Source organism: Centropristis striata, chromosome 22 (genome assembly GCF_030273125.1).
Source record: "Centropristis striata isolate RG_2023a ecotype Rhode Island chromosome 22, C.striata_1.0, whole genome shotgun sequence".
NCBI classification, from domain to species: domain Eukaryota; kingdom Metazoa; phylum Chordata; class Actinopteri; order Perciformes; family Serranidae; genus Centropristis; species Centropristis striata.
Window position 1 is genome coordinate 18,795,887 of NC_081538.1, and position 26,252 is coordinate 18,822,138.

General features: G+C 39.1%; 1 protein-coding gene across 1 annotated transcript; it reads right to left on the reverse strand.

Annotated features, from left to right (window-relative positions):
* Positions 1–5,159: 5,159 nt before the first annotated feature.
* Positions 5,160–26,252, reverse strand: LOC131960791 (crystal protein). The gene is made up of 8 exons (XM_059326064.1): positions 25,767–26,252; positions 24,406–24,607; positions 23,752–23,885; positions 21,994–22,121; positions 21,644–21,762; positions 20,654–20,794; positions 18,312–18,484; positions 5,160–6,548 (listed from the first exon to the last, which is right to left on the reverse strand). Exons 1-8 carry the CDS (start codon positions 26,250–26,252, stop codon positions 6,096–6,098), a joined length of 1,836 nt encoding a protein of 611 aa, XP_059182047.1. The 3' UTR covers positions 5,160–6,095.

A 26,252-nucleotide genomic window follows, 5' to 3' on the forward strand; every position in this document is an offset into this window, starting at 1 on the left:
GGGACAAACACGAAATAGAGCCAGGGGCATTGTGTTTGTGGCAACTTGCGGACTCACTGAGGTGAGATTTTTTTCTCAGTAAATGACCAAAGGAGCTATAGACTAGTACAAGGCATGGAGAGCCAGCAAAGCAGCCATGAAAGCACTTTTCTATCACCAGGTGAGTGACTACTTTGGGCTGCTCATTTTCTGTAACCTTTGCAGCATTATACCATGGCGGAGCTAGCAAGCTATCTAGCTATCTTACCAACAGACTAGCCAGCTGTCGGACTTTCAGGCTCCACTGTTTACGGAAAATGAGATTAAGAGGGCAGTGGCAGGTCTAACAGACTGTCCGTCTCACTCCCAACCACGAGACAATTTCACAGTGAGGAAAGTTTTTATTAGCGCTAATGTTTAAATTGCAATGTTAATGTAGTGGTAGTGTTGTTTTTGGTGGCCTGTTTTAATTTTAATCTTAGTCGAGTCTTAGTGTCAAGCTGTCATTTTAGTTTTCATTAGTTTTAGTCATGTTCATACTCTTTTTAGTCTAGTCAAGTTTCAGTCGACTAAAAGTCTCTGAGCATTTTAGCCTTATTTTAGTCAGAATTATCCGTGACTATTTTAATCTAATTTTAGTCGACGTAAACTGATGACATTTTAGTCTAGTTTCAGTCAATGAAAATAGCATTTTAGTCTCTTTTTAATAATGCAATTCTATTTAACCCAGTCAATATGGTATAAGTACCTAGTAGTATAGATGAAACCAAAATTTTATTTTAGCCAAAACCATTTCACAATTCAAACAAGGTTGTTATTATTATTATTATTATTATTATTATTATTATTATTATTAATAACATATCTTGGCAAGTAAAATAGAGAAAGTGAGGTCACCTGCGACTGCTCAGTGTGACCTGATGCAGCCCCTGAAGTCAGACACAGCAAACAGAAATACTGCAAAATAATAACAAAGCAACTAAACGTGAAGAAATAACGTTATAACATTTCGTCTCGTCAAGTTTTAGTCAACAAAAATGAAGAGACATTTGAATGAAGAGAAGAATGAAAGAAGAATGAAAATGAAGAGACGAGTTTTTATTTTATTAACCACATTTAGTCTTATTTTATTTGTCAACAATATTGCATTGTGTATTTAATTATAGTTGTCGTCTCATGACCAGCATTTACATTGTCTCGTCTTGTTTTCATCACGTGATAGAGGTTCGTTGACGACGACATTTAGTCATAATTTCCGTTGATGAAAGCAACACTATGTGGTGGTAATGAAGTTAGCTGTAAGTCTCCAGATCTCCAACATGTTCTCATCCTGTGACAAAACATTGGTATGTGACAAATAGTGATGTGTCGGTCGCGAACGAGCCGGTTCAAAGAGCCGGCTCTTTTAAGTGAAAGATGTGAGCCGGCTCACGCCCATCAGCGAGCCGTTCTTCTTCTTTCTGTTTTATTTTTTTAACTTTTCTCGTTAGGAAAAGTACCTGTGTGTGCTGCGGATGCTGACTTCGGGTGTCACATGCATGGTGTGTGAACTAATCATGTGAGGATTGACAAGGATCATACCACCAACCAGGGAGGGACGGGGGTGGCAGCGCCGAGACGGTACAGGAGGAGGAGGAGACACACAGAGAGGAGAGAGAGGAGTGTGGTGCAAAGATGAGTGAAAGTCGAAAAAGAAGTAGCATTTGGATGCATTTTGACACTTCTGATAACATGAAAGCACAGTGTAGGATTTGTAAAGTGAAGCTCTCCTATCAAGCAGGGACCACTAATAACTAACACAGGCATTGAAGAACTGTACATCCAACAGTTCAGTTTGAAGAAAAAAGGCAGCCTAGCATGCTGCTTCTGCCACTACTCCACCTGTTGCTCCTGACATTAAAACGTCAATAGTTCTCCTTTATTCATTTCTATGCTTAGGTTTTCACTGGCATTTTCTATTTGCTGTGTCTACACACAGCAAATAGAGTGCTCAGAGTGCTTCTTCAAGCAAGTTAGAGAGATACAAGGGATTTTACAACTGTAAATGTAATTGGCTACAGCAATTTATTGAAATTTAAGTGATATATTTGCTCAAATACAAATCACAAGTTAAAATAGCGCTAAATTTGGCTGAATTATAAAAGGTATAAGTGATAAAATGAAGAGCCATTTGGGAGTCTTCTTGGTGAGCTGAGCCAAATGATCCGGATCACTAAAAAGGGCCGGAATTCCCATCACTAGTGACAAGTTGGGAGTGAGAACGGGCTGGAATCCCCCCAGCAGATGACACCTTTTTACAGCCCTACTGATGTGTCTTGTCACCATAGCAACAATCAGTACCAGCCAAAGGACCATGTGAACCACTGCTCCTTTTCAATTTCTTTGGTTTACCCTGTTCACGATATTAGTGTTGCATGCTAGCATGTTATCATGCTATCACAAGATATCCTAAAACTGATGGTCTGTAGCGTTCTAATCTTTTCAGGATTAGAACAACTGAAAAATGGGTCGCAGTGCAGTTGTAACTGCTTTTCTTCTGCATTGAAAGGTCATTCTATGCTTTTTCCATGAACTTCACTCAACCAAACCATGCTCGGAAATATTACCAAAGTCTCTTTATTTAATGCCATGAAGATCATTTTATGACTGAATATATAGCATTTATAACATGCACTGTAAAGAATTAACTGTGATTTTTACAGTAACTTATTGGCAGCAATTAACAAGTAACTTACTGTAATTATTATTTACAGTAGAACTACTGTATTTTTATTTACAGTACTGTCTTTTATACTGTAAAATAAAAATACAAACACTTTGATTTTAGTTTCATTTACAATACTGGTTTCTTTACTGTAAAATATAAAACAATTAAACATCGATTTTTTTTTGTTGTGTTTATAGTACTGATTTGTTTACTGTAAGAATAAAAAAAACTGTTAAACACTGATTTTTAATGGTCCTGTACATGGCAACACGGCACAGCAAACAATGCTGTTAATTTGATAATAATTTCATCATTTTTTTTAAATAGAAATAAATATTAATTGCAAGTAATTACTTTACACACTAAAGAAAATAACATTAATACATTAACTGTTTTACAATTGATTTCCATACTGTATTTTGTATGAAAAACTTTACTTTAAGTTGTATAGGACTGATTCTGATCAAAATTATGATAAAAATGGAAAAATACAGTAGTCTACTTGGCTATTCATAGTAATACACTGTCTACTGTGTTTTTTCTACAGTAATGTTTTAACTAGCCTTCAGTGATTTTGTCACATGGACCAATTTTTATTGTAAATTATACAGCACTATACTGTAAAAATCAAAGACAGTGATGAACTGTGTAATACCGCAAATAACTGAAGATTTTAACACAGCGATTATTTACAGTGTGGCTGCAGAGATGTTAAGATATTACATTTTGATAATGAAAGAACATTTGCACTCAAAAGACTCTTATTATATCACCTTTTAGGCAGAATGTTTCAGTGTTTCATCATTTTATTTAGATTTCCTTTCTTTCCCTATATTCCTGGAATGTAAGAGTATGAATAGGCCTTTGAAGACTGCAGTGTTGTGTATCGTTTAACCCAAGACCTTCAAATGCAGTTTTAGTAAAAGGACATATTAAATAAGATACTTTATATCTGTATGATGTAAGATGCCTGGAGGGAAGATTCAGATGTTTACCAACTATATTGAATGTATTCATTTCTAAATAGGTAGCTGCTACAGAGAGAGAGAGAGAGAGAAAAAGAGAAATACATAGATAAGAGACACAGTTTGATTTTATACATTACAAATGTTTAACACTAACTGTTTAACAACGGCCATTTTTTCTGCGCTTCTGGTGTAGTAAGCTCTGGTTTTGAAGCCTCATGTCACCATCTGGGTTCATGGACGTCACCAGATTGGATTTTTGCAACTAGTGTATGTGCAGAAAGGCTTGGAAGCTAGAATGACACTGTGTCTGCTGTGCTCCACACAGAATGTTTGCCTGCTTTCAAGCAAAGCTTGATTCCAAAAAAGTTGGGACACTGTGGGAAACGCAAATAAAAACAGAGTGCATTAAATTCAGAATTCAGTGTGTATATTTACAAAAACATTTTGAACATAAAATATATAGTTGTTGTACAAACGGACTATGAACAGATTGCCTGGTTGCCTACAAATGCGGATGCTGAAACATGTTAGCAAAATTAGCATTCATAGGGAGCTAAGTCCAACGCTCACTGTGCTTTGAGCTCCGCTTTGGTCTTCATTGACTCCTCAGGGAAATATCGGTTCTTTAACAGCTCATTTCGTGATTAGTTTTTCACTGAAAACAAACTAAAAGTTGTCTAAAAATGCTCCTTAGAACTGAGGGAACTGCGGAGTTAGCAATAATTCTGTTTTTCACGAAGAGCATTATCTTTTTCACTATACATGGCCATTTTTTTTCACAGTTAATAGAAAATATTGATCAGTGCAACTTTAGAGATATATTTTATTTTAAAGACATATTTGCCAGAGTAACTGACAGGCGAATCTGGTCTCACAGGAATCCGTGAAATAGCCACGGATTCACTTAACTCAAAATCCGTGCAATAGCCACGGAATCACTCAAATTTCCGTGAAACTGACACGGATTTCGCAAGTTATGCAAGTTAATGACAGTCATATCCTGTGGCTATTCCGTGGATATTTTTTCCGATTGGTTTGTTCCAAGTCACGTGACTTTCAAGGTCCTGGCGGTCAGAACAAAAAACATGGCGGACAGTTCTCTCATTTTTAGTGAAAAAAAAAACAATATTTTGACTTAGTTTCTACATAAAAATGGATTTTGATCACATTTCTAGCAAGAAATATATGTTTTATTTTCTAAATATTCACTCAGTGAATGTACATAATCACTTTGTATGTTGGAATAGCCACGGGATATGACTGTCATTAACTTGCATTGTAGCGAAATCCGAGTCAGTTTCACGGAAATTTGAGTGATTCGGTGGCTATTCCACGGATTTTGAGTTTAGCAAATCCGTGGCTATTTCACGGATTCCTGTGAGACCATGTTGGACAGGAAGCCTTATGTATGCCTTAGCTAAGATGAAGTCAGAGCGGTGAGGTAAACGCAAATACAGTAAGTTTACTCATACTCTCAAACACAAATTAACCCCAAAAGTAAATTTAATATAGGACAACTGGAAGAAAATCAAAATACAACTTTATTATATCAATTGCAGACTTTTTTAAACAGGCAATAAGAAGACTGGTACTTGTTTCAAACAATGAATTTAAGTACAAAGTACAGCTAACAGAAGTATTTAAATGACAAAAAAACATCACATTATTAGCTTTTTCAACACTTTGATTTGATATTGGAAACAGGGACCAGAGCCTTTCACAGCACTATGAATAAGGTTTTATTCTTAGCTAGTGTCCCACCACCTTTTGTCTAGCTTTGACCTGACAATTTATTATCTCATAGAACTCATCTTTTGAGGCTTTGAGGGTGGGTCCATTCTAAAGGTGTGTTCAAGTTTAATGTGAGGCACATTATTGCCATACTTTTGCATTTTTGGTTTATTGTGTTCAAAACAGCTAGTACACAGCTATCTAGCTAAGAACAAATATCAAAACTGAAACTCCAGTTCTTTCTGTAATTTTCCCCCAAACCCTGTCCAGTTTTCCTTGTCTCTGTACTTTCATGATATTGCATCATAAAACTTACAATAAGAGTATTTTTTTTTACTGAGGTTAAAATATTTTTTAACAAGCAAACTCACCTTCACCTTAATGTACCTGGAAATACTTTTTCATGTTAAAGGGATAACAGTGGGACTTTGGCCAGAGATTCAATTCCTACTGGCGATCAATAGATGATGACAGAATGCTGATCATTCTTGTAAGTTTGAAAAGTTGATGTGCACTGCTAGCTTTGTTGCTAGAGAGATAGAAATTGCATTTCCTTTCTAAAAGCTGACGATTTATTTAAGTAATTGCTGCTTTGTAGCGATTAAAATATTGTGACTGAGTTTACATTATCAGGAACAAAGAGAACAGCATGCATTGATACTATTTCAATTCAAAGGAACCCAAAACCCTTCCTGCCCAGCCTTTCCGCACTAATAGATACCCAGATGGTCCCAGAAGTCGCATATATGGTCCCTGGTTCCCACTTGTGCATGTGAACGCACTGTAAGGTTCATGACCAGCCAGCTGCTGGTGTCGGAATAGCGCGGCCAAACAGGCAGACGCTGCTCCCGGCAGAAAGTTGTCTGTTGTGCCCGCAAGGAAGGGTCACCAGTGTGGGCAAAGGCTCCCCAGTAGCAAAGCATTCGATTGGACAGCAGCTTCTCGGGAACTGACAGGGTGAAGTTGGCCACAGAAGCAGAGTCAAAGAGAAAGGGCAGCTCGGCACCATGGCAGACATGCTTGTAGCAGAATTTCAGACCTGACCATATACGATGGTCTGAAGCCACATGGTCAAACACGTACATCCACACCTCGCTGCCTGCTGCTGTGCCAGCACGCGCCGACCTCCTGGATGGACACAGAAAGACGTAGTCGGTGACGATCTAAGGAGAGGGAAAAAAGAGAGGCAGCCGGTCAGACATCAGATATATATATATATATATATATATATATAACCAGCTGCAGACTTTCGGCCAGGAGAACAGGGTTTGTGTCCCGTGTGAACAAAAGTAAATTACTTTTTACGCATCTTTTGTTGTTTACGTAACTTATGTTGTTAATGTAACTTATGTTGTTAATGCAACTTATGTTGTTAACGTAACTTACATTGTTAACGTAACTTATGTTGTTTACGTAACCCTTGTAACTGCTTCACTTTCAGCATTTACGTACATTTATTTACTGTTTAAACTGTCTTTTGTAACGCCTTACTAGGAAGTTTTTTTTTTACCTAAACCTAGGTCAGTGGACCTGCACATTGTTCCAACATCACATTGGTCCAATATAAATGGGTCAGACAACCCAATAGACAACCCTGCTTTAAGTAATGGTTAGATTTAGGCAGAAAAAACACTTGCTTAGGGTTAGAAAAAGATCGCTGTTTAGAACTATTGGGTCTAGTTGGAACAATGGCATGGCACCCCTCAGTTTGGTCCAGATTAAGTGATTAAGTGTAAGATCTGATAAATTAAGCCAGTTAAGTTAAAATCTCAATTTAAATTATATTAAGGCTGAAATGATGCATAATTAATGATGTGGCTGCTTTGAGTGACAGGTGGTAAAAGCCACAGGTGGTGTGTTTCAGCAACCCAGCTCCATTCATCAGCTCACCCACTCTCTGCCTCTTTGCCCAATTTTGGGTTTTGCCAGGAGTTAGGAGGAATCAAGCAAGATGGTGACAACCAGAGCCACCCATGTTAAGCTTCATTTTGGCTCTTCAGAAACCGACATGGTCTCACAGGAATCCGTGAAATAGCCACGGATTTGCTTGACTCGAAATCCGTGGAATAGCCACCGAATCACTCAAATTTCCGTGAAACTGACACGGATTTCGCTACAATGCAAGTTTATGACAGTCATATCTCGTGGCTATTCCAACATACAAAGTGATTATGTACATTCACTGAGTGAATATTTAGAAAATAAAACATATATTTCTCGCTAAAAATGTGATCAAAATCGATTTTTATGCAGAAACTAAGTCATAATATTGATTTTTTTCACTAAAAATGAGAGAACTGTCCGCCATGTTTTTGTTCTGACCGCCGGAACCTTAAAAGTCACGTGACTTGGAACAAACCAATCGGAAAAAAATGTCCATGGAATAGCCACGGGATATGACTGTCATTAACTTGCATTGTAGCGAAATCCGTGTCAGTTTCACGGAAATTTGAGTTATTCCGTGGCTATTCCACGGATTTTGAGTTAAGCGAATCCGTGACTATTTCATGGATTCCTGTGAGACCAGGTTCTCAGAAACCTATGGGTGACATCATAGAGACTACTTCCATATTTAATATGGTCCACAACATAGTCCAGACTTCTATATCTCAAAAACAAGTTTGTACAGGTGTTCATGTTCAAAATTTTGAAGAGATATCCCTGCAGGATTGAATTCTAATGGTATGTCCTGTGATAGTCCGGTAACCTGTCCAGGCTGAACCCACCACTCACCCAATGTTAGCTGGGATCGGCTCCAGCCCCCCTGCGAGCCTCCAGCTTCACCTTGAAACCTTCTCAACTAGTGCCATCATCAGGTCCAATACTTTGGTTTATGACCAAATACCTGAAACAAACGACACACCCATCGGCCTCAGTGTGTTTTGTGTTAATTGCTCTATGTTAGCGTGCTAACATGCTAAACTAAAGTGGTCACTACCATATTAGCAGTTTCACACTGAGCTGCTCGTGTCCAAATAGGAGGCTTATTTAGGCCTCATATGCCTGTCTGCATTTTATAGACAGATGTGACAACATCTGTCATAGCACATCAGAATTGATAATGGATTATATAGGATGTCCTTCTCTTGAGCTGTTCCTTTTACAAATCCATCTCTTCTTTCCCTGATATCTCATACCCTTTCCCTTTTCCCAATCTTAAAAGAAGAGCACACAAAACCTCCCACTCATGACCACAGTGACTCATTTCTTTGTGTCTGTCATGTAAGGATTTTACTATTCCTGTGTCACTCTTATTATGGGATTTACATTAAAGTAATTTTTATTATATTTTATTCTTTTATAAATGTCTCTTATTTCAGAATTGTTGTAGCTTTGTTGAGGGAGGCTACATATCCTCAGTTGTCTATTTGCTTATAATGTTATAGTATAACAAACCACACTGTATTACATTTTGGTGCTGCACAGGTCTAGGAGCTTGAGCCATGGCTGTTAGAATATTGCATGTGCTGGTCGACAACTAAACAGCAATGTGTTCAGCTATTATGTGTTCACCATGAAACCTGAAAAATAAAGCATAAATAAGCCACTTTGCAAGTTGGAGAGCGGTTCAGCATTGCTGAAGGTTATACAGTGTACCTTTTGGTTTCTGCAGTGTTTGTGTAGAAAAGAAAATGAATATCACTAATTAGCGTGACATCTCCAAAGAGACGGGCTGCAAGCAGCGCAGCACAAACTATTGTTCCCTCTCAGCTAAAAGGAAGCAAAAAGAAAATGAAGGTAGCCTGTCTTCTTCTGCCTGTTACCTGGAAACCAGTGTGTCTTTTTCAGCAGCATGCAACCTGCGCCCACACAGCCCCACATCTGACACCTGAAAACAAACAGACTGGCTGTAGCAAGCTGATGGACAGGCATGCACACACTCAGATTCACTTCTTATCCTAACACACACATTTCCAGTCCAGTGGTGACTAGAGTAATGGCACCAACACATATATGACAAACTGCCTGCGAGTAGAAAATCTGGGCTGAAGTTATATAGTGTATACAAAAATGCCACTACTCAAGTAGTGAGTAACTTCATTAGATGCAATTTATGAAGTGAATGTATTACCATCACATGTTTTCTCAGATTCAATGTGGATATTCTTGAAGGTGGAGATGTTCTTTGTTTTGGGCTGACAAAGTGGGCAGTGAAAATATTTCAACTGTGTGGATGCTGAGCCAGGGACGTTTCTCTTCTGAAGGAGGCAGAGGTGTTTCATCTTCTGCCATGAACAGAACTGTAGTCAATTGAAGGGGGGTTGTGGGGGAGTTGGGCCACACTTCCACTTAACAGGCCTTTGAAGAAGTGAGAACAGCTGAAAGGTCCTCACTTCTCAAAAAAATGTCCTCACTTCTCAAAAAATGTCCTCACTTCCCCAAAAAATGACCTCACTTCCCAAAAATGTTCTCACTTCCCAAAAAATGTCCTCACTTCCCAAAAATGTCCTCACTCCCCCCCCCCCCCCCCCCCCCCCCCCACACACACACACACACACACACACACACTCAAGTGGGTACAAGCACAGGTAAAAAAAACAAGTTATATAATATACTATGTTCAAGTATAGTGCTCTGGAAATAATGTCCTCCCCTTTACTTTTCCTTGTATGTCTTTCATCCTTGCATCTTTTCAACCACCTTCTTCTCTTAGTTTGCCCCTCCACTATATTCCCAAAAAAAATGTTCTCACTTCTTAAAAAATGTCCTCACTTCCCAAAAATGTCCTCGCTTCCCAAAAATGTCCTCACTTACCAGAAACGTCCTCACTTCCCAAAAAAATGTTCTCACTTCCCAAAAAATGTCCTCACTTCTCAAAAAATGTCCTCACTTCCCAAAAAATGTCCTCACGTCCTAGAAATGTCCTCACTTACCCAAAAAATGTTCTCACTTCCCAAAAAAAGTTCTACACACACACACACACACACACACACACACACACACGCAAGTGGGTACAAGCACAGGTAAAAAAAACAAGTTATATAATATATTATGTTCAAGTATAGTGCTCTGGAAATAATGTCCTCCCCTTTACTTTTCCTTGTATGTCTTTCATCCTTGCATCTTTTCAACCACCTTCTTCTCTTAGTTTGCCCCTCCACTATATTCCCAAAAAAAATGTTCTCACTTCTTAAAAAATGTCCTCACTTCCCAAAAATGTCCTCGCTTCCCAAAAATGTCCTCACTTACCAGAAACGTCCTCACTTCCCAAAAAAATGTTCTCACTTCCCAAAAAATGTCCTCACTTCTCAAAAAATGTCCTCACTTCCCAAAAAATGTCCTCACGTCCTAGAAATGTCCTCACTTACCCAAAAAATGTTCTCACTTCCCAAAAAAAGTTCTACACACACACACACACACACACACACACACACACACACACGCAAGTGGGTACAAGCACAGGTAAAAAAAACAAGTTATATAATATATTATGTTCAAGTATAGTGCTCTGGAAATAATGTCCTCCCCTTTACTTTTCCTTGTATGTCTTTCATCCTTGCATCTTTTCAACCACCTTCTTCTCTTAGTTTGCCCCTCCACTATATTTTTTTTCCACCTCCTCATGGTAGGCGGAGGTGGAGAAAAAATGATCTCAACTGTTAAATCTGTTAACATAACGGTTAAACTGTTTGTAATTCTGCTTAATGCAGCAGGTGTATCACAAAGCACTTCATTTCTGAGGCAAATACAAACACATTTTAGTCACAGGTCTCAAGAGGATGGCTGTATAAAAAGAAAATCTACCACTGAAACATAGTCATGTAGTTTTTGAATTGCAATACGTGTGATTAATGTTTGCAGTTTCAACATTTGGCTAACCTATAAGGGCCGTGCACCTAATCCGTTTTTTTCCACCATGAATTAGCAGATAAAGTTTAGCATAAACTAGAACAACAAACAAGCAATGCTCCACCTCAGTTGAAGAGCATAAAATAAAACAAGTATCATTCTCAAATATTTCCAGCTTTAACAGCTACTGTCTTTTTTGACCAAATTAAGCATGATGCATCGCCCATTTTAAAGGCTAAACATAGCAATGCAGAATGTAATGCCTTGTGTGGTTGTATGAGGTACTTAACCACAGTCAGTGTATTACCTACAGCAGATTGCAGTCCGCAGGCTGCCAGCTAAGAGAAGCATGCAGGAGTACTGACACAGAAGCAATGTACAGCTTTGGACAGTACCATGTCATTGTTTGATGGCCCAACAGTTCGAAGAAGTGAAACCATGATCTTTTTCTAACCCATACCAACATAAATATTTATGTACATAAAGCATAAAGCAGTACATCAGCAGTTACTGGTATCCAGTGTGAGCAGTTCTCCTGTGGACAGTGGCAGCACCTTTCGTGTTTGAAGTGGTGCTTCGAATTCTCCAAAGTCAAACAACAACACAAACAAACTATAGAGACTGTATCCCAAATCGGACACATCTGCAAAGCTGCACTTTCCGGTGTTTTCACGGTCATTTCGAATAAGATCGCCACCACCAGTGTGGGTATAATTGATTTATACATATTTAACAATCTACATGTGAAATTTAATTTATGTACATGGAGATTTACATGTCTAATTACAATAGGAAAGTAACTCTGATGAGAGGAAGCAATAAGAACGATTGGGCAACACTCTTAAACGATCTTAAAAGTACATCTGTATTTTTACTGCACTATTTTATTGTGAAGGACAGAAGTACGGTCCAGGTGTGTTGATAACGATGTTATTTATTTGGCCTACCAAGAAACATCCAAGTTCCCCCGAAAAGCAGCCCCCGTTGTTTTACAGCGAGGAGATCCAAGTGTCTGATGTAGGATACAGATAGCACACGGCGTTAGCGTCCTTTAGCCGACTCTGGTAAACCTGAAGCTGACGTAAACAGTTGAAACAATATACGGTTCGAAATATAAGAAGTTAGACTTTAGTTTCACACCATTTAATTAATTGGAAGCATAACATGATCATTTATATTAGTAGTTAATGTGAAATTTTGATTTTGATACAGTTACGTTAACCATTCGAGCGAGTGGTAAATTAGGAACTTCCCTGCTCTGCAAGGTAAAATTACTGTGGAGTCTGTGGTGGCTCTAAATATAGCTCACACTTACACAGACTGTGTTTTTTTTAATGTGGCTTAAATAAATTCAGCTGTTGTCCCCATCCACAGCAGTTCATTGCTTCACCTGCGTGCTGGTACTCCTAACATGCAGACCACCACCTACTGTAGCTAATACTATGGACAACCACACTTCAAAACATCCAAAATATCCCTTTAAGATAAATTCTACAAACTTTTTTCCACATTTTCCAGTTGTCCTCTTAGAGGATAGACTTTGCTCAGTTACCGTCAACTTAATTGCATTACCAAAGTTTAATACTGTAGTAGAGGGATGACGACTGACTTTTTCTTTATTTTACTGTCTAAATGCTGTCCTGATATTATAACAGCTTGTCACTTGGGGAAAGGCAAGTTTAAAAAATGTATATTTAAATGTATAAAATAATAATGTGATGTTTACGTTTAAAATTATTTTTTTATCAGTACCTTTTTGGTTTGGGCAGCCCACCGCACAACACAACATGTTCAAAACAGATTACAACTCTTCCTGGGATTAAAGTTTTCCCGTGTATTCAAGCCTACTTCTGATTCCGTCTGCAGCCGACGTGCATACGCAGTCTAAGTGACACTAGAGTGACGTATTGTGATACGGGGTCTATTGCTCGTGATTATATTCTGTCATATGCTTCCTTTTTGCACAAAGTATAATTCGTCTTCTCATTAGTGATGTGTCGGTTGTGAACTAGCCGGCTCACGTCCGTCAGCGAGTCATAGTTCTTTCTTTTTTTTTCTTTCTTTTTTGAACTTTTCTCGTTAGAAAAAGTATCTGTGGGTGCTGCGGACGCTGACTACGACAAGGATCATACCACCTAGCGGGGTGGGGGTGGCAGCGCTGAGACACCTAAAACTGTTGGATGCTGCTGTTTTGCACATTGTATTATATTTATTTTTATAATGTTTATTTAATATTATTTTTATTCTATACCAAAAATAATTTGATTTTTTTTGTCAGTAGTTGGCATTTACAAAGCACATTTACTTGAGTGCTGTATTTAATTTATATTTTTTCAGTACTTTACTTGTTTTGTTAGGTGTGTGTGTTTGAATAAAAAAATATCAATAGCTGTCCTTTTTAATTTCTATGCTTAGGTTTTTACAGGCATTTTCTATCTGCTTTGCGTAGCACAGTGGTTCCTCAGGCAAGTTAGAGAGTAACACGGGATTTTACAACTGTAAATGCAATTGGCTATAACAATTTATTGAAATTTAAGTGATATATGTGTTCAAATGCAAATCACAAGTCAAAACAGGTCTAAATTTGGCTGAATTATAAAAGGTACAAGTGGTAAAATGAAGAGCCATTTGGGAGCTGAAAACGGCTCTGATGAGCTGAGCCGAATGATCCGGATCACTAAAAAGAGCCCAAATTCCCATCACTACTTCTCATTGCTCTTTGTGCTCTGGTTAACATACAAGTTACAATGTAGCTTTTGTATTGTTGGCCAGAAACATATTCCAGGTGTAATTTGAAATAGATTTTCTGAGGAAATGTTGCTATCACACTGGCAAACAAGATAGAACCTTACGTCTCGCTAACAGCATAACGGACAAGGCCTACATATCAGTTTCTCCAAAACCTCCAACAGTTTGTATCACCTTTTTTTAAACAAAACCCAGCAAAATCATGTGTTGTTCTAACTGAGATACATGAAACAATTTGGACACAATCAGCCTGAACCAGAAACTCTTCATGAGTTCAAAACAAGTAGTGTCTGGAATTGGTGGCTAAATCTTCAGTGGAATCACTCAATAAATCTCATATTGCTGAAAGCTTTACAGCTGATGAGCTTATCAATAACTTGAATTACCCATAATTTTAAAAAAAAACAGAAGTGTTTGTCACTCTAAAGAAAGAAACACAATGAAGGGTGAGTGGTGCATTCAATTTGAAAGGAGTTGATCGCGTTAGTCCTGTTGTTTTGGATGTGTTCAGGGATAAGGGTTTAATGCAACAACAAAAAAAGCACACACACTGCCAACATATAAATGCTACAAAAAGCACAGCGCTGAGCTCTCCACATCAGCCTCCTCTGTGACAGACGCTGGAAATTTATGCTGACCCCCTAGTCCTCTGGAGAAGTGCCCTTTATGAAGAGATGCAGGGACGTCACAGTCTCCCTACTGCAGCATGAACTGTGACTGAATACTAAATATGTCCAGGAGCATCACCTCCTGACCCCCTGGAGCTCCCAGAGGCCACCTCCTTGCACCTTGCAGGAAAAGCCTGAGAGAGAACTGCTGGAGGTTTGCGTAGCCTTGTCATCACGAGCCATTCAACCTCTGTATTTTCACAGTGAGTCCTTCTTTGTTCATTGATAAGTGCAGTTTTTATATGTGAAAATGTCAAAGTCCAAATTAAGAGGGGGAAAATTCACAGATTAGCGATATAGTGAATGCAATGAAAATACACTTTTTCCAAGTTGACTGACCACCAATTCAACTCAGAAGGAAAGTTTCTTACAAAATAACTTTGGTGAAGAAAAAGAGTCTCATGTGCTGCGCTAACTTCACATTTTAAGCTACTGAAAGTATTTTTACATGATTCATAATATAAAGTTATTTTGCTCAGCAGAGTGTCCTCCTCCGAGACATGCACATTCACACACTGACACGCACACTGAATGTACCGAGCTGCCCAGCCCACTTCTCTGCTTCAAAACAGAGAAACGTGCCTATCTGTCTATATCAGTTCACATTCTGCTCCGTATGCGTGAGCGTGCGTCGAACTAAATACTATCAACCTGTCCAGGCCGTCTGTGACTAACTGTTTTGAGTAACTTCCTGTCGCTTAACACATGCAGCTTTCAAAATAAGAGCACAGTGTGTTAACATAATTGACAAGAAGCATGCCAAAATAAGATGCCTTAAATAAAATATACAAGAGCCCCCAGGCCCCCCTAGACAGCTATTTATCCACACTGGCTGGCTACTCCATGTCCTAGTGAAAAGCATGTTGACAGTAATTAAAAATGACAGTAGGATAATAACATTTTTCACAGTTGGGAGACACCGTATTATAGAATCTTTATGTGAGGTGTTTGCTCTCCTTTAGCTCTCAAAGTGCGAGATTGATGCATTTTACTTATAAATGTATAAGTAGAGTCACATAAAATCCTGTGGGAAACACTGAATCAATATGTCAGTTGGGCTTTATAGTTGCAAGTTTATAAGTACACCTAGCATGGAACAAATGCACAACAGGTGGGACTTCATCTACGATACCTCGTCTGATCCTTTTTATCACTGTACATCTTCTAGAGCAGTTAGGCTGCAACTCAAGTCCCGAAGGTTGGTCCACATGCTTCACTCATACCAATTTTGGAGGAGAAATGAAAAACTGTGGTGTGTTTTGGAGGCAGACTCCAGTCAAAACTGGATTCGTAGCTCCCTCTGTAGGAGGTGATGCTGAATGATGGTGAAAATGCTGAACTTCTATACAAGGTAAGAGACTAAACCTTTCACAAGAAATTAATCACAGCAGCAAAAGAGAATAATTGTTTTTCAAGTCCTTGTTACACAGTGATCTCCGTCTGGGTGGGGCATCGATCCATGCGTGACCGCTCGCCATGTAAAGCCACCAGATGAGTGGTTGTTGATGTGTGTTGGGTGTGTGTGGGAGACTGTCTGACTGTGTCTGAATTTGTCAGTCTGTGAGCGCTAAAAGACATAGAAAGTGCATTTATTCTAGAGAGATGCACTGCATATTAGTAGTTTCTCATAAACTAGATGTTACTGTCTAAATTTAAGCCCGCAGGAAACTGGTTGGCAGTTTCCTGCCAGTCACTGTATTGCTAATGATGAAGAGACAAAGCCACACCAAATGGAAGAATATTAATTATATGCAATTTTCCTCAGTCTGGTCTAAATCAGCTCGCTTCAGTAACCGCGTCTTCTATGAACTGAATGATTTCTGGATGAAAAGAACATATTGCCTCTAAGCTTAAATAGCTGCTTACGACTTTTGACAATCAGCCTTTAGTCTCTTGTTTTCTTTTTTGGAAGGCATCATATTTAGGGTCATGTTTTCAATCGCTGCTGTTATTTTTTTAATGTCTGTTTTTATCTGTGTGCTAACAAATCAGCTGTGCTTGTTTACAGCAAGGTAACATTTGTGCTGACCCCACTGATACTCTGGGGAAGTTCCCTTTATGAAGAGATGCAGGAAGTGTGTGAGTAGAAGGACAAGCTGCAGGTGTAACTGTCTCCCTACTGCACTGTGAACCGTGACTGAATACTAAATATGTCCAGGAGCATCACCTCCTGACCCCCTGTAGCTCCCAGAGGCCACCTCCTTGCACCTTGCAAAGCCTGAGAGAGAACTGGAGGTTTTTCATCTCCTTCTATGTCATTACAGGCCATTCAACCTCTGTATTTTCACAGTGATAAAAACTTCAAATTATAGACTGTATAAAAGAAGTGGACTTGTGGACTGAACATGTTTTGGGTGTTTTTGTCTGAGAACATTGATCCTTTCACAGTGTGTTTTCTGTTCATGAAAGTTAAATCTATTTTGGTCACCTAAAAATCTCATGTGTGTGTTCAGCTGTACTAAAAACCCTTTAAGAGCTGGCTGTAATGTTCATTTTAAATGCATTTTGTTTTCAGCCTCTTTTTGGCCAGCCAGTTAGCATCCCAAATAACATCACAGTTAACATTAATTATGGATGCATCCTGCTAACCAAGCTAGTTAGCTAGCCCTAGCGTTAGCTAGTGACTATGTGTTTGCTTTGCATTACCTGGCCCTGCTGGGTTGATCTAAATATGATTTTCTGGTTCCATAAAACCAAATCAACCAATAAGACCATAATAAAAACTATAGTCCACAACACATTGTGATAAAACTGAATGATAAACAAGACTAAGAGTCGACAACAATGTTTGTGGCTATCATGATAACATTAACAAAGGTTTAAACTTTACTATGTTCCCCATCTTAGTTCAGGATGTTGGGATGCTAACATTAGTTAATTAGCAGTAAAGACAACATTCAGCTGGGGCTGGTGTTTTTGGTTTTGCAATGGTCAAAAACAGGATGTTGACCTCATGGTAATGTCAGAGAAAATGTATCACCAATGATGGCATTCATTGTTTACAAAGTCAAGGAACTGCATAAACAAGATAAAAACATACATCTGAGGGAAATTATCTTGCTGCATGGAAACTTGACAATTTAAAATTAACTCATAAAACAAGATAAATTAAAGCTGCAATCAGCAATGAACTGGCCCGAGCAGAGTGACCTGCAAATTATTTGTTTCTTACCAAGATAAAAAAAAAACTTTAGATTTAGAAGTGTTAAATAATTTATCTTGTTGTTAATTTCTTATTTTAAGCGTACAATATGCTTATTTCTAGATTTAATAATCTTAATTAAAGAAATCTTGTCAAGTGAAATAATCTGTCCATGCAGCAAGATAATTTTCCTCAGATTTAGTATTTTTATCCTGTTTTTAGACACGCCTTTTTTGCAGTGGAACCATAGAGATCTGTACCAAATTCAATATCCAATCTGTTCTGTTGAACTATTTGACAGAAAAAAACTAAAATGCCATAACAAATGACAAATTGACATGTTTACCTCATAGAAGAAAAGACGGAGTCACCAAATTCCGTACAAAATATCACATATGTTATGGCCATTTATCCAGTAGTTACTGAGATAGTTCACTGGAGCCAAAGTAGTGGACTGACCAACCAACTGACCTACAACTGACCTAAAATTGTTCTTTGGTGTGACTATATCTAAAGTTCAGACTATGAACCAGCTAAAATGCTGAAAATGAAAAGACTGTGAACTGAGCTCCTCTTACTTGAGCAAGCATATCTCTGCGGTCAGCGTCTCTGTAGAGGGGCAGGTACTTGTGCAGGATCCGCAGTGCATGTTGTTTAAAGATGGCTGTGATGTACACAGTGCTCTCAACTGCAGAGACCGGCTTGTTGAAGACACCATATGCAAAGATCACCCCCTCCTCTGAGGTTGTACCTATAGGATGGAAAACAGCCTCAGTCCATGCAAACAAACAGTCTTCTATGCTGACTGTAGCTTTCCCGTTACTCATTTGCATAAGCTTACTATTGTCTGGTTGTCATTGGATGTAAAAATCATTGTTTACTTCCTGTTATGACCGTGGGCTATTTTACACCAAGTAATTAGGTTTCAGCTTTCACCTTGATTCACTCAGCTGCTTAGTTTCTTAGAAAGCATGTACATTGCCTTCAGCTTTGTTATGATCTTGGGAATAAACTGTGTTGTAACAAGAACCAAAGAGAATCCACCTGAAAGCTTACACCTCAAAGACTATCCAGACTGGCCAGAGGCTACTCTTGAATTGTATTAATGCCAGAAAGAACTGACATAACTAGTAATTTGTGACGAATCAAACATTAAGATGAAGTCATTTTATTTTTTGCAGATTCAATTCTAGAATATCTAATGGTTGTTGTAGTGTTTTTTATTTTTTATTTTTTTTAACATTGAAGTATTTAATGCATGCCTTTGTTTTTTTGGGAGTTTGTACGTTTTTGGTGGATTCATAGAGTTCCCGTCCCATGCTAAGCAATGCAAATGGCTAAATTCTAGACTTTATGTCCAAATCTAGACAATCAGTTTGCACGATGTCCATTTGGGCAGTGATGGAAGTAATATAGAAATTTTACTGTAGTAAACGTAGAAATACCACTAAAGTTCCTATATTCAAAATGTTAGTTAAGTAAAAGCACATTTTCAGCTAAATGTACTTATTGTATAAAAGTACTCCTAAAAAGCGTGGCCTCATACTTATTGTATCAAAGTACCGCTAAAAACCATGACTCTCGACAACCAACTGTCCCTCAATGCAAACATCACTGCTACCACCAGATCCTGCAGATTCTTGCTGCATAACATCAGGAGAATCCGCCCGTTTCTCACTCAGAAGGCAGCTCAGGTCCTGGTCCAGGCGCTGGTCATCTCACTCCCGAAGTCATCCAACCTCTGCAACTCATCCAGAAAGCAGCTGCTCGATTGGTCTTCAATCTTCCCAAATTTTCACACACAACACCCCTCCTCCCTCCCTTCACTGGTTACCAGCAGCTGCATGGATATGCTTCAAGACTCTAGCTCTGGTCTACTCTGCTGCTAATGGTTCAGGTCCTACTTACATCCAAAATCTGGTCAAACACTACACTCCTGCTCGTCCTCTACGCTCTGCATCAGCCGAACAGCTGGCAACCCCCACCCTGCGTGGGTCAACTCGCCTCAAAACCTCCTCCAGACTTTTCTCTGTCCTGGCACCCAAATGGTGGAATGAGCTCCGCACCGACATCAGGACCTCAGACAGCCTGGACATCTTCCGCCGCAGGCTGAAGACCTATCTCTTCCAACAATACCTTAGTTAAGTCATGGTCACCTAAAAAACCTAAAAAAAAGTTCTGTACTTACTTGATTCCTGTGGTCTGAGGCTAGTACCCTCAGGTTGAATGCACTTATTATAAGTCGCTTTGGACAAAAGCGTCAGTTAAATGACATGTAATGTAATGTAATGAAATATTTATTCAATATTTCAGTTGATGCCTGCTCTCACGTAGTCCCAGTGCTCCCAGCCTTTGTAAAAGCTGTTATTCTTTTTATTTGCCATGGCTGACAAATGTATCATATTATTATAAGCTCACTGGTGGTTTTGTATGTCAAATATTATTGTACAAAGTATATACAGCTCGAAGTACTTAAAAAAATGTACTCAGGCTGTGTTTTGAAACTGGAACTTTTTCTCTATTTCTGCTTTCCAGATAGTACCCAGATAGCACATCATCTTCAAGACAACACTCGCTACCAAACAATGAAACTTCAGCATCTTTTATATTGCACAGTGTAATGTACAGCATCAATTTGGTGCCATATTTCTAAAATTGCAGTCACTATTGACGGAAGCCATGGCTATTCAGAAATAGCAAGTTTGTGGAGGTGTTCCCATGTTGTACCAGGTAGTTGTACTATCAACAACTTTTGCTAACCGAAAACTAAAAAAGAGCTGGTTTAGTTGAGTACAAATGTGCCATACCATGCAGAGGAAATGTGGCATTAGAATCCATTAGCAGCTTTTTTTAGTAATTTTCTAATACTGTATGCTTGTTTGTGTGTGTGTGTGTGTGTGTGTGTGTGTGTGTGTCTTACCCAGCAGCACTGACTTCTCTTTTTGCCAGTGGCCCTTCTGGAAGGCAGTGACAGCTTGCTCTTTTATTAACTCCCCATCGATATGCGGACCCCACGTCTCAAAAACCTCCAGGAACCTGAATGGGTTCACAATCTTGGAACCTAAAAAAAGTTCAGTTTTAGACATGTCAGTTTACACTTGTTACATGCATGGTGGCTTTTCAAAATAAAATTCTGTGTTTACAGGAGTTGTGAAGTTTAGGCACCAAAACTACTTTGTTATGGTTAGGAAAAAAGGGTTTGGGTTAAAATAACTATTTATGTTCTTAACTAAGATGCACTTGCAAAGGTGATGTTGAACATGACACACCTACAGATGGATGGTAACTTACAGGTTAACAACTTAAAATAACTTTGACTTGTTTGACCCATCCATCACCCCTCCAACATGGCTGAAACGGACCTTTGTGCTCTTTTTTTATAAAATCAAATAATATCGTGCATGGGTGTGCATTGAAAGCCTAGTTTGTTTTATACAGATGCCAAATGGGACCTTGTATGTCCATTTCCAATGGAGGGTATTTAACAACTTGTGAGTGAAAAGGGGTCACTTAACACTTTTCTTGAGCTATCGGAGCTGAAATGTTTTGTTACTGAGATATTTTTATTCCAGATTTGTGGACGTGAAAGTGAGTTCAGACAGGCAGAAAACAGTGACGTAATCACAGAGCCAGTGATACAGATCAATAAGCCTGTCAACTCTGCAGATATATTACAGTCATTTGGTGCTGTGAGCCAGTAAAGTCTCTCTAATTGTCTCTTCAGAGGCCCACTATTCCTCAGTTTTCATGATTTTGTTTTCCAATATACCACGGCTCAACATACAAAAAATGCTTTTCATCATCTTTCGCAGTAAACGTAGTATATCCTGCCTTCTTATGTAACTGTGTGGGCTGCCCTGAGCGTTGCTCTAAATTTGGTGAGTGTAGGCTGGTGTTCGCGGCGCCCTACTTGTTTTCATCTGGGCGGCCAGGACGGCCTGTGGAGTGAGAGACAGCAGGCAGACGATGTCGCTCACAGAGCAGTTGGTCTGTTTAGCAAAGTCTTTTCCCAGCTTCAGGGCGTCGTGTCTGGGAAAAAGATGCAGAAATACAAAATTACAGTTCAGCTGTAAACAGGCTGGGAACATCGCTGTAAGATCTGAATACAGCAACAGAGCAAGAAAACACTCGTCACCCTGATTCCATCTGATAAAAAAGGAAACTTAATCTTATTACAGCTCTTTTAGTCCACTGTATTTTGTCACTTCAGCCAGGCCCAAATCAGTGACCAGCGTCAACCCTCAGCCGATGGTTCCCTACCTGGTCTTCAGGGGGATGGAGAAGGGCAGACTTTGCAGTACAGCCTGTTTAAACAGAGGCTTGCTGCTCTGGATCATCAGATGAAGACTCACAGACTGAGCACCTGCACTCTCCCCAAATATTGTCACCTGACAAAAAACACAACACAAAGGCATGGCATTAAGGCCAGTAATGGATTTGTGAGCAAAAGTAGTAATAGTTTGTTTTTTTGCCATTTTCTCTTTGTTGGATGGATCAAAAATTAAAAGACTCCCGCACATTGTTTAACTAGCAACGTTTCAAGATTTATTTTTTAAATAACAAGCCATCTTAAATAGGGAGTGGCTGCAAACCAGGCGGCAATCTCCGTGCCTGAGCATGGAAGCCACCAGGAAGTGCATAAAGCCTGCAATTCACCGAAAATTCCAGTAGGGGGTGCTAAGTTTGGCTGCAAAAGAAATCTGCCCATTCATTTCAGTGCTAAATTTGAAAACTTCTCACTTGATTTATTACCTCAGAAAATTTTTTCAGGGACAACATTATGGTCTCAATCGCTAGAAAAAAATCTTCTTCAAGACAATTTGATGTCAATAGTTCTAATAATGGCCCCATTTAGAAGAAAATAGAAGATAAAGAATCGTATGATTTGGGGCGTTTCTAGCTTTGATTGACAGGTCACTGACAAGGCGAGCCGTCACCAGGAGAGAAGCAGAGCGTATCCACGACAACGTGTCAATAAAGTTATATATAACGTTATATAGATAGAAAAGAGGACGTTTAGCGGTTTGGTCTCATAACTTTGACCCTTTCACACTATATTTTCACTTAATGACAGTTTATTTGAATGTTTTGTTCAGTAAAATGTCTTGTTCAGCGTTTGGTTGGACTAACAGACACTCCAAGGAGTCGCTGCTCAGTTTTCTGAGGTAAGAAAGATACATTTTGTTTTTGTTTTTTTGCTAGCCAAAACTAACATCCCAGTTAATGCTCCAGTTAATGCTAACATGAATTAGCAGCGGCTTCTCTCAGTCGGGTTGCCGGTGTAGAGATGCGTGTAGTCAGTGTCGTCAGATCCCTCGCGCTCCGCCACAGTCCAATTATGGTCTGCTCCGCGTATCGGAAACATGATGGCGACGCAAGATGGCGACGAGTGTAACGCTGAACTCGAGGCTTCCAACAGGCAGTCCACAAACCAATGGGTGACGTAACGGTGACTACGTCCATTATTTATATACAGTCTATGCTGCAAACCCACAACCATCCTCATGCCATAGAAGGGCATAACCTCAATTAGCATCAAAGGGCACTTAACAAAATTATATTGAACCAGAAAGGCAAAACACTTCATATCATAATCATAAAAATGCCCCATTTGCCACCTGTTTTTTTCAAAGGTTCCCTAAATTTCCAGAAATTTGAGAATGTTTCGATTTGTAGATTTAGTGACATTAAATGATGATGTTTAGTGAGTAAGTAATGTAGTTGTTGTTGTAATAGTTGGTTCTGATTTACAAGAAATGTCATTGAGTGCCACATTCTAATTCTAAGGCCTGTGGAAGCTAGTTTTAAAGCCGAGTGACATGATTTAACTTGATGGAAAATTATCCGTTTTGTGCATTTCTATTGCTGTCTGGAAAAAAGAAAGAGGAATGATTTGTGAGATTTTGAATAGAACAAAACACAGTTGAAAAAGATGGGTTTTTCCGTTAAGGTCAGAAAATTATAAACAGTTTTCCATATTTTTACTGTAATCTTTGTGTGTTGTGTGTGTGTGCTTGCCTTGCCAGGATCACCTCCAAACACTGCAATGTTCTGTTGGACCCAAAGAAGAGCTGCCTGCTGATCCAAGATACCATAATTCCCTGCAGCTGAGGAGTGAAGGTCTTTGCCCGACACAAGGAACCCAAAAGCACCTTAAATCATGTAAAAATCCACATGATCAGACATAATTGACTCCAGCAAGACATTCATTTCCTCTGAGTTCCAAATTACCATCCACATATCTCTGCTCCTGTGTTCAGTCCTGAAGGAAAGCTGAGTAATTACTAACAGCCTCGTCCATTTAAGATAATGACACGCACACAGTAGCCGGCCTCATACTGTCTCACGCACACAGACACACACACACACATGCACTCTACAATAAATGCGCCATTATTTCGACTAATGTCTACCATGAGATGCCTGATTGTTGCCTTTACCAAGCTCCAGTACTAAAGGTCATCCCTCCTTTATCTCTGCACATACAGTACAATTTATAGAGAATATGGTAAATACACAGATATGGTAATTGTTATAGTAATGCTCTTGTGTATTATAAAATTCCCATAGATTCATGTACAGTTAGATAAGTTAATATATAACAATGTTTTTCCCTATGCTAATACATAATAATAACCATTGTTATGACAATGAAAGAGGCCCAATACATACCCAGTCTGTACTCCAGGCTTACAACAATAGTATGGGTGAAGTTACTGATGAAGCGTCCATCATACAGTGGTTTGGAGGCAGAGCCAGCTATGAAATCCCCACCATGGATCCACACCATGACAGGCAGTGGGCTCCCCACAGGGCGGCTGAAGTTCACATCCAGAGGGACAAAGATGTTGAGGTAGAGACAGTCCTCACTGACCTTTTGGGACATTGGAGGAAATAGTCAGTTTTTGTTCAAATTCGATGATTTATTTAGCTCTGGTTGTAATTTGCTAATCTGGCAGGGTACAAATATTCCCTGGTTTGAATGCCAAGTTACAAATTAAGTGTAAGCACTCAGTATTTTAGCTAAGGAGCATTTAGTACCTTGGCGAAGTGGTAGAAGAGGAGGCTAACAGTGTTGCATTCTGGATAAACACAGCCTTTCAGGCTCAAACTAGCAGTAGCTAATTGGCATGTTAGCTATAACTGCCTAAAGTCTAAAAGTTGAGAATGAAGCCAAACTTAATATGAGGAAGAAATCTGTGAGGAAGTTTTTGTTTTTGTTTTTGTTTTGTTTTTCCAAAATAAGTAAAAATTTACAATTCAGTCAACCTCAATAATCAAGTTGAAATGTTGATTATAAAATAAAAAGGTACATTTAATTTGGAATGTTGAGAATAGAGTAACATTTTTGAGAAAATGTTATATCTTGAAAATACATTTTGAATGTTTATTATTGAAATGCTAAGAATAATCTCATTTACAAATAGTTTCACATACTATTCGACTAATTTTAGGCCAACAAAGAATAAACAAAAGTTTCAGCATTCCCTTTACATTAGGTCTTTAAATCTGAATAGAATAATCACGGCTTTAAACACATGTTGGACTCATGACCTCAGTATTCTTGAAATCCTGCCTTATGGAACTGCAAGAATAGAAGATACAGTGAATGTGACCTGAGCTGCTCAGTGTGGAACCAAACCAGAAGGAGAGAACACTATAATTGTGGCATACACTGGAAGTGCAACTTTCATTGGAATGAATGGGCGCCATCTTGGAGTACAGAATGCAGTTCTTGTAATATACCCATGGCTTAGCTCACACTCCAAAATACTTATGGCTTATTAGTTCTGTCCACTATCAAAGACAATATCTTTGATTTCGATACATTTTTATATAACCAAACTTCAACTGTTTTCAGAGCACTTATGTCCGTTTCTGCCTTCTTAGCCCAACTCATGTTGGTCATCTAGCAGGTGAAACTTCCAACTATTGTCCTCACTGTAAGTCATTCTGTGCCAAAATACCAAAAATGCAAACATGTTAATGCATCCAAGTGAATTATAATGACAACATGCTAATATGTTCCTTACTATTCGAGGACACTCCTCAGTGATGGGTCCGCTGCAAGCCTGCATGCATGACGCCCTGGGGAAGGAAGCATCATAAACCCCTGGCCGAGGACTCACAGGTCTGGGGGGCTTCCAGCGGTAAGCACCAACAGGGGGGTCTGCATATGGTATCCCATAGAATATATGGGCTTTGTCCACGGTAATCCCCTTGATCTGTCCATCTTTGGTGAACACCACCGGTCCAGGAGCCCCGCTTGTATCCTGATTGACTGGTTTTACCTTGGTTTGCTCTGTGATTGAGAGGACCTCAGGGCATGCCGGCTCCTTGAGGGAGTTTATCTCAAAGTCTTTTTTGATGATGAACGGCTCTTCTCTCACTGGCAGCCCAGGGTAGATACTTCTCAGGAAGCTGACAAGGTCGATGTCATCATCATTTTTCGTCGCCTCTCCAGAGGCTAGCACTAAACTCAGTGTGCACACCAGCAGCAAACAGTGCCAGCTCCCCAT

What these genes read in the sequence shown, in the direction of transcription:
- LOC131960791 (XM_059326064.1), bottom strand. Translation starts at nt 26,252, where the DNA reads ATGGGGAGCTGGCACTGTTTGCTGCTGGTGTGCACACTGAGTTTAGTG. An exon ending in TTGGAGGTGATCCTGGCAAG is followed by an intron (nt 22,122 to 23,751) that starts GCAAGCACACAC and finishes GTTTTTTGTCAG; the next exon opens with GTGACAATATTTGGGGAGAG. An exon ending in GGCCGCCCAGATGAAAACAA is followed by an intron (nt 20,795 to 21,643) that starts GTAGGGCGCCGC and finishes AACTTTTTTTAG; the next exon opens with GTTCCAAGATTGTGAACCCA.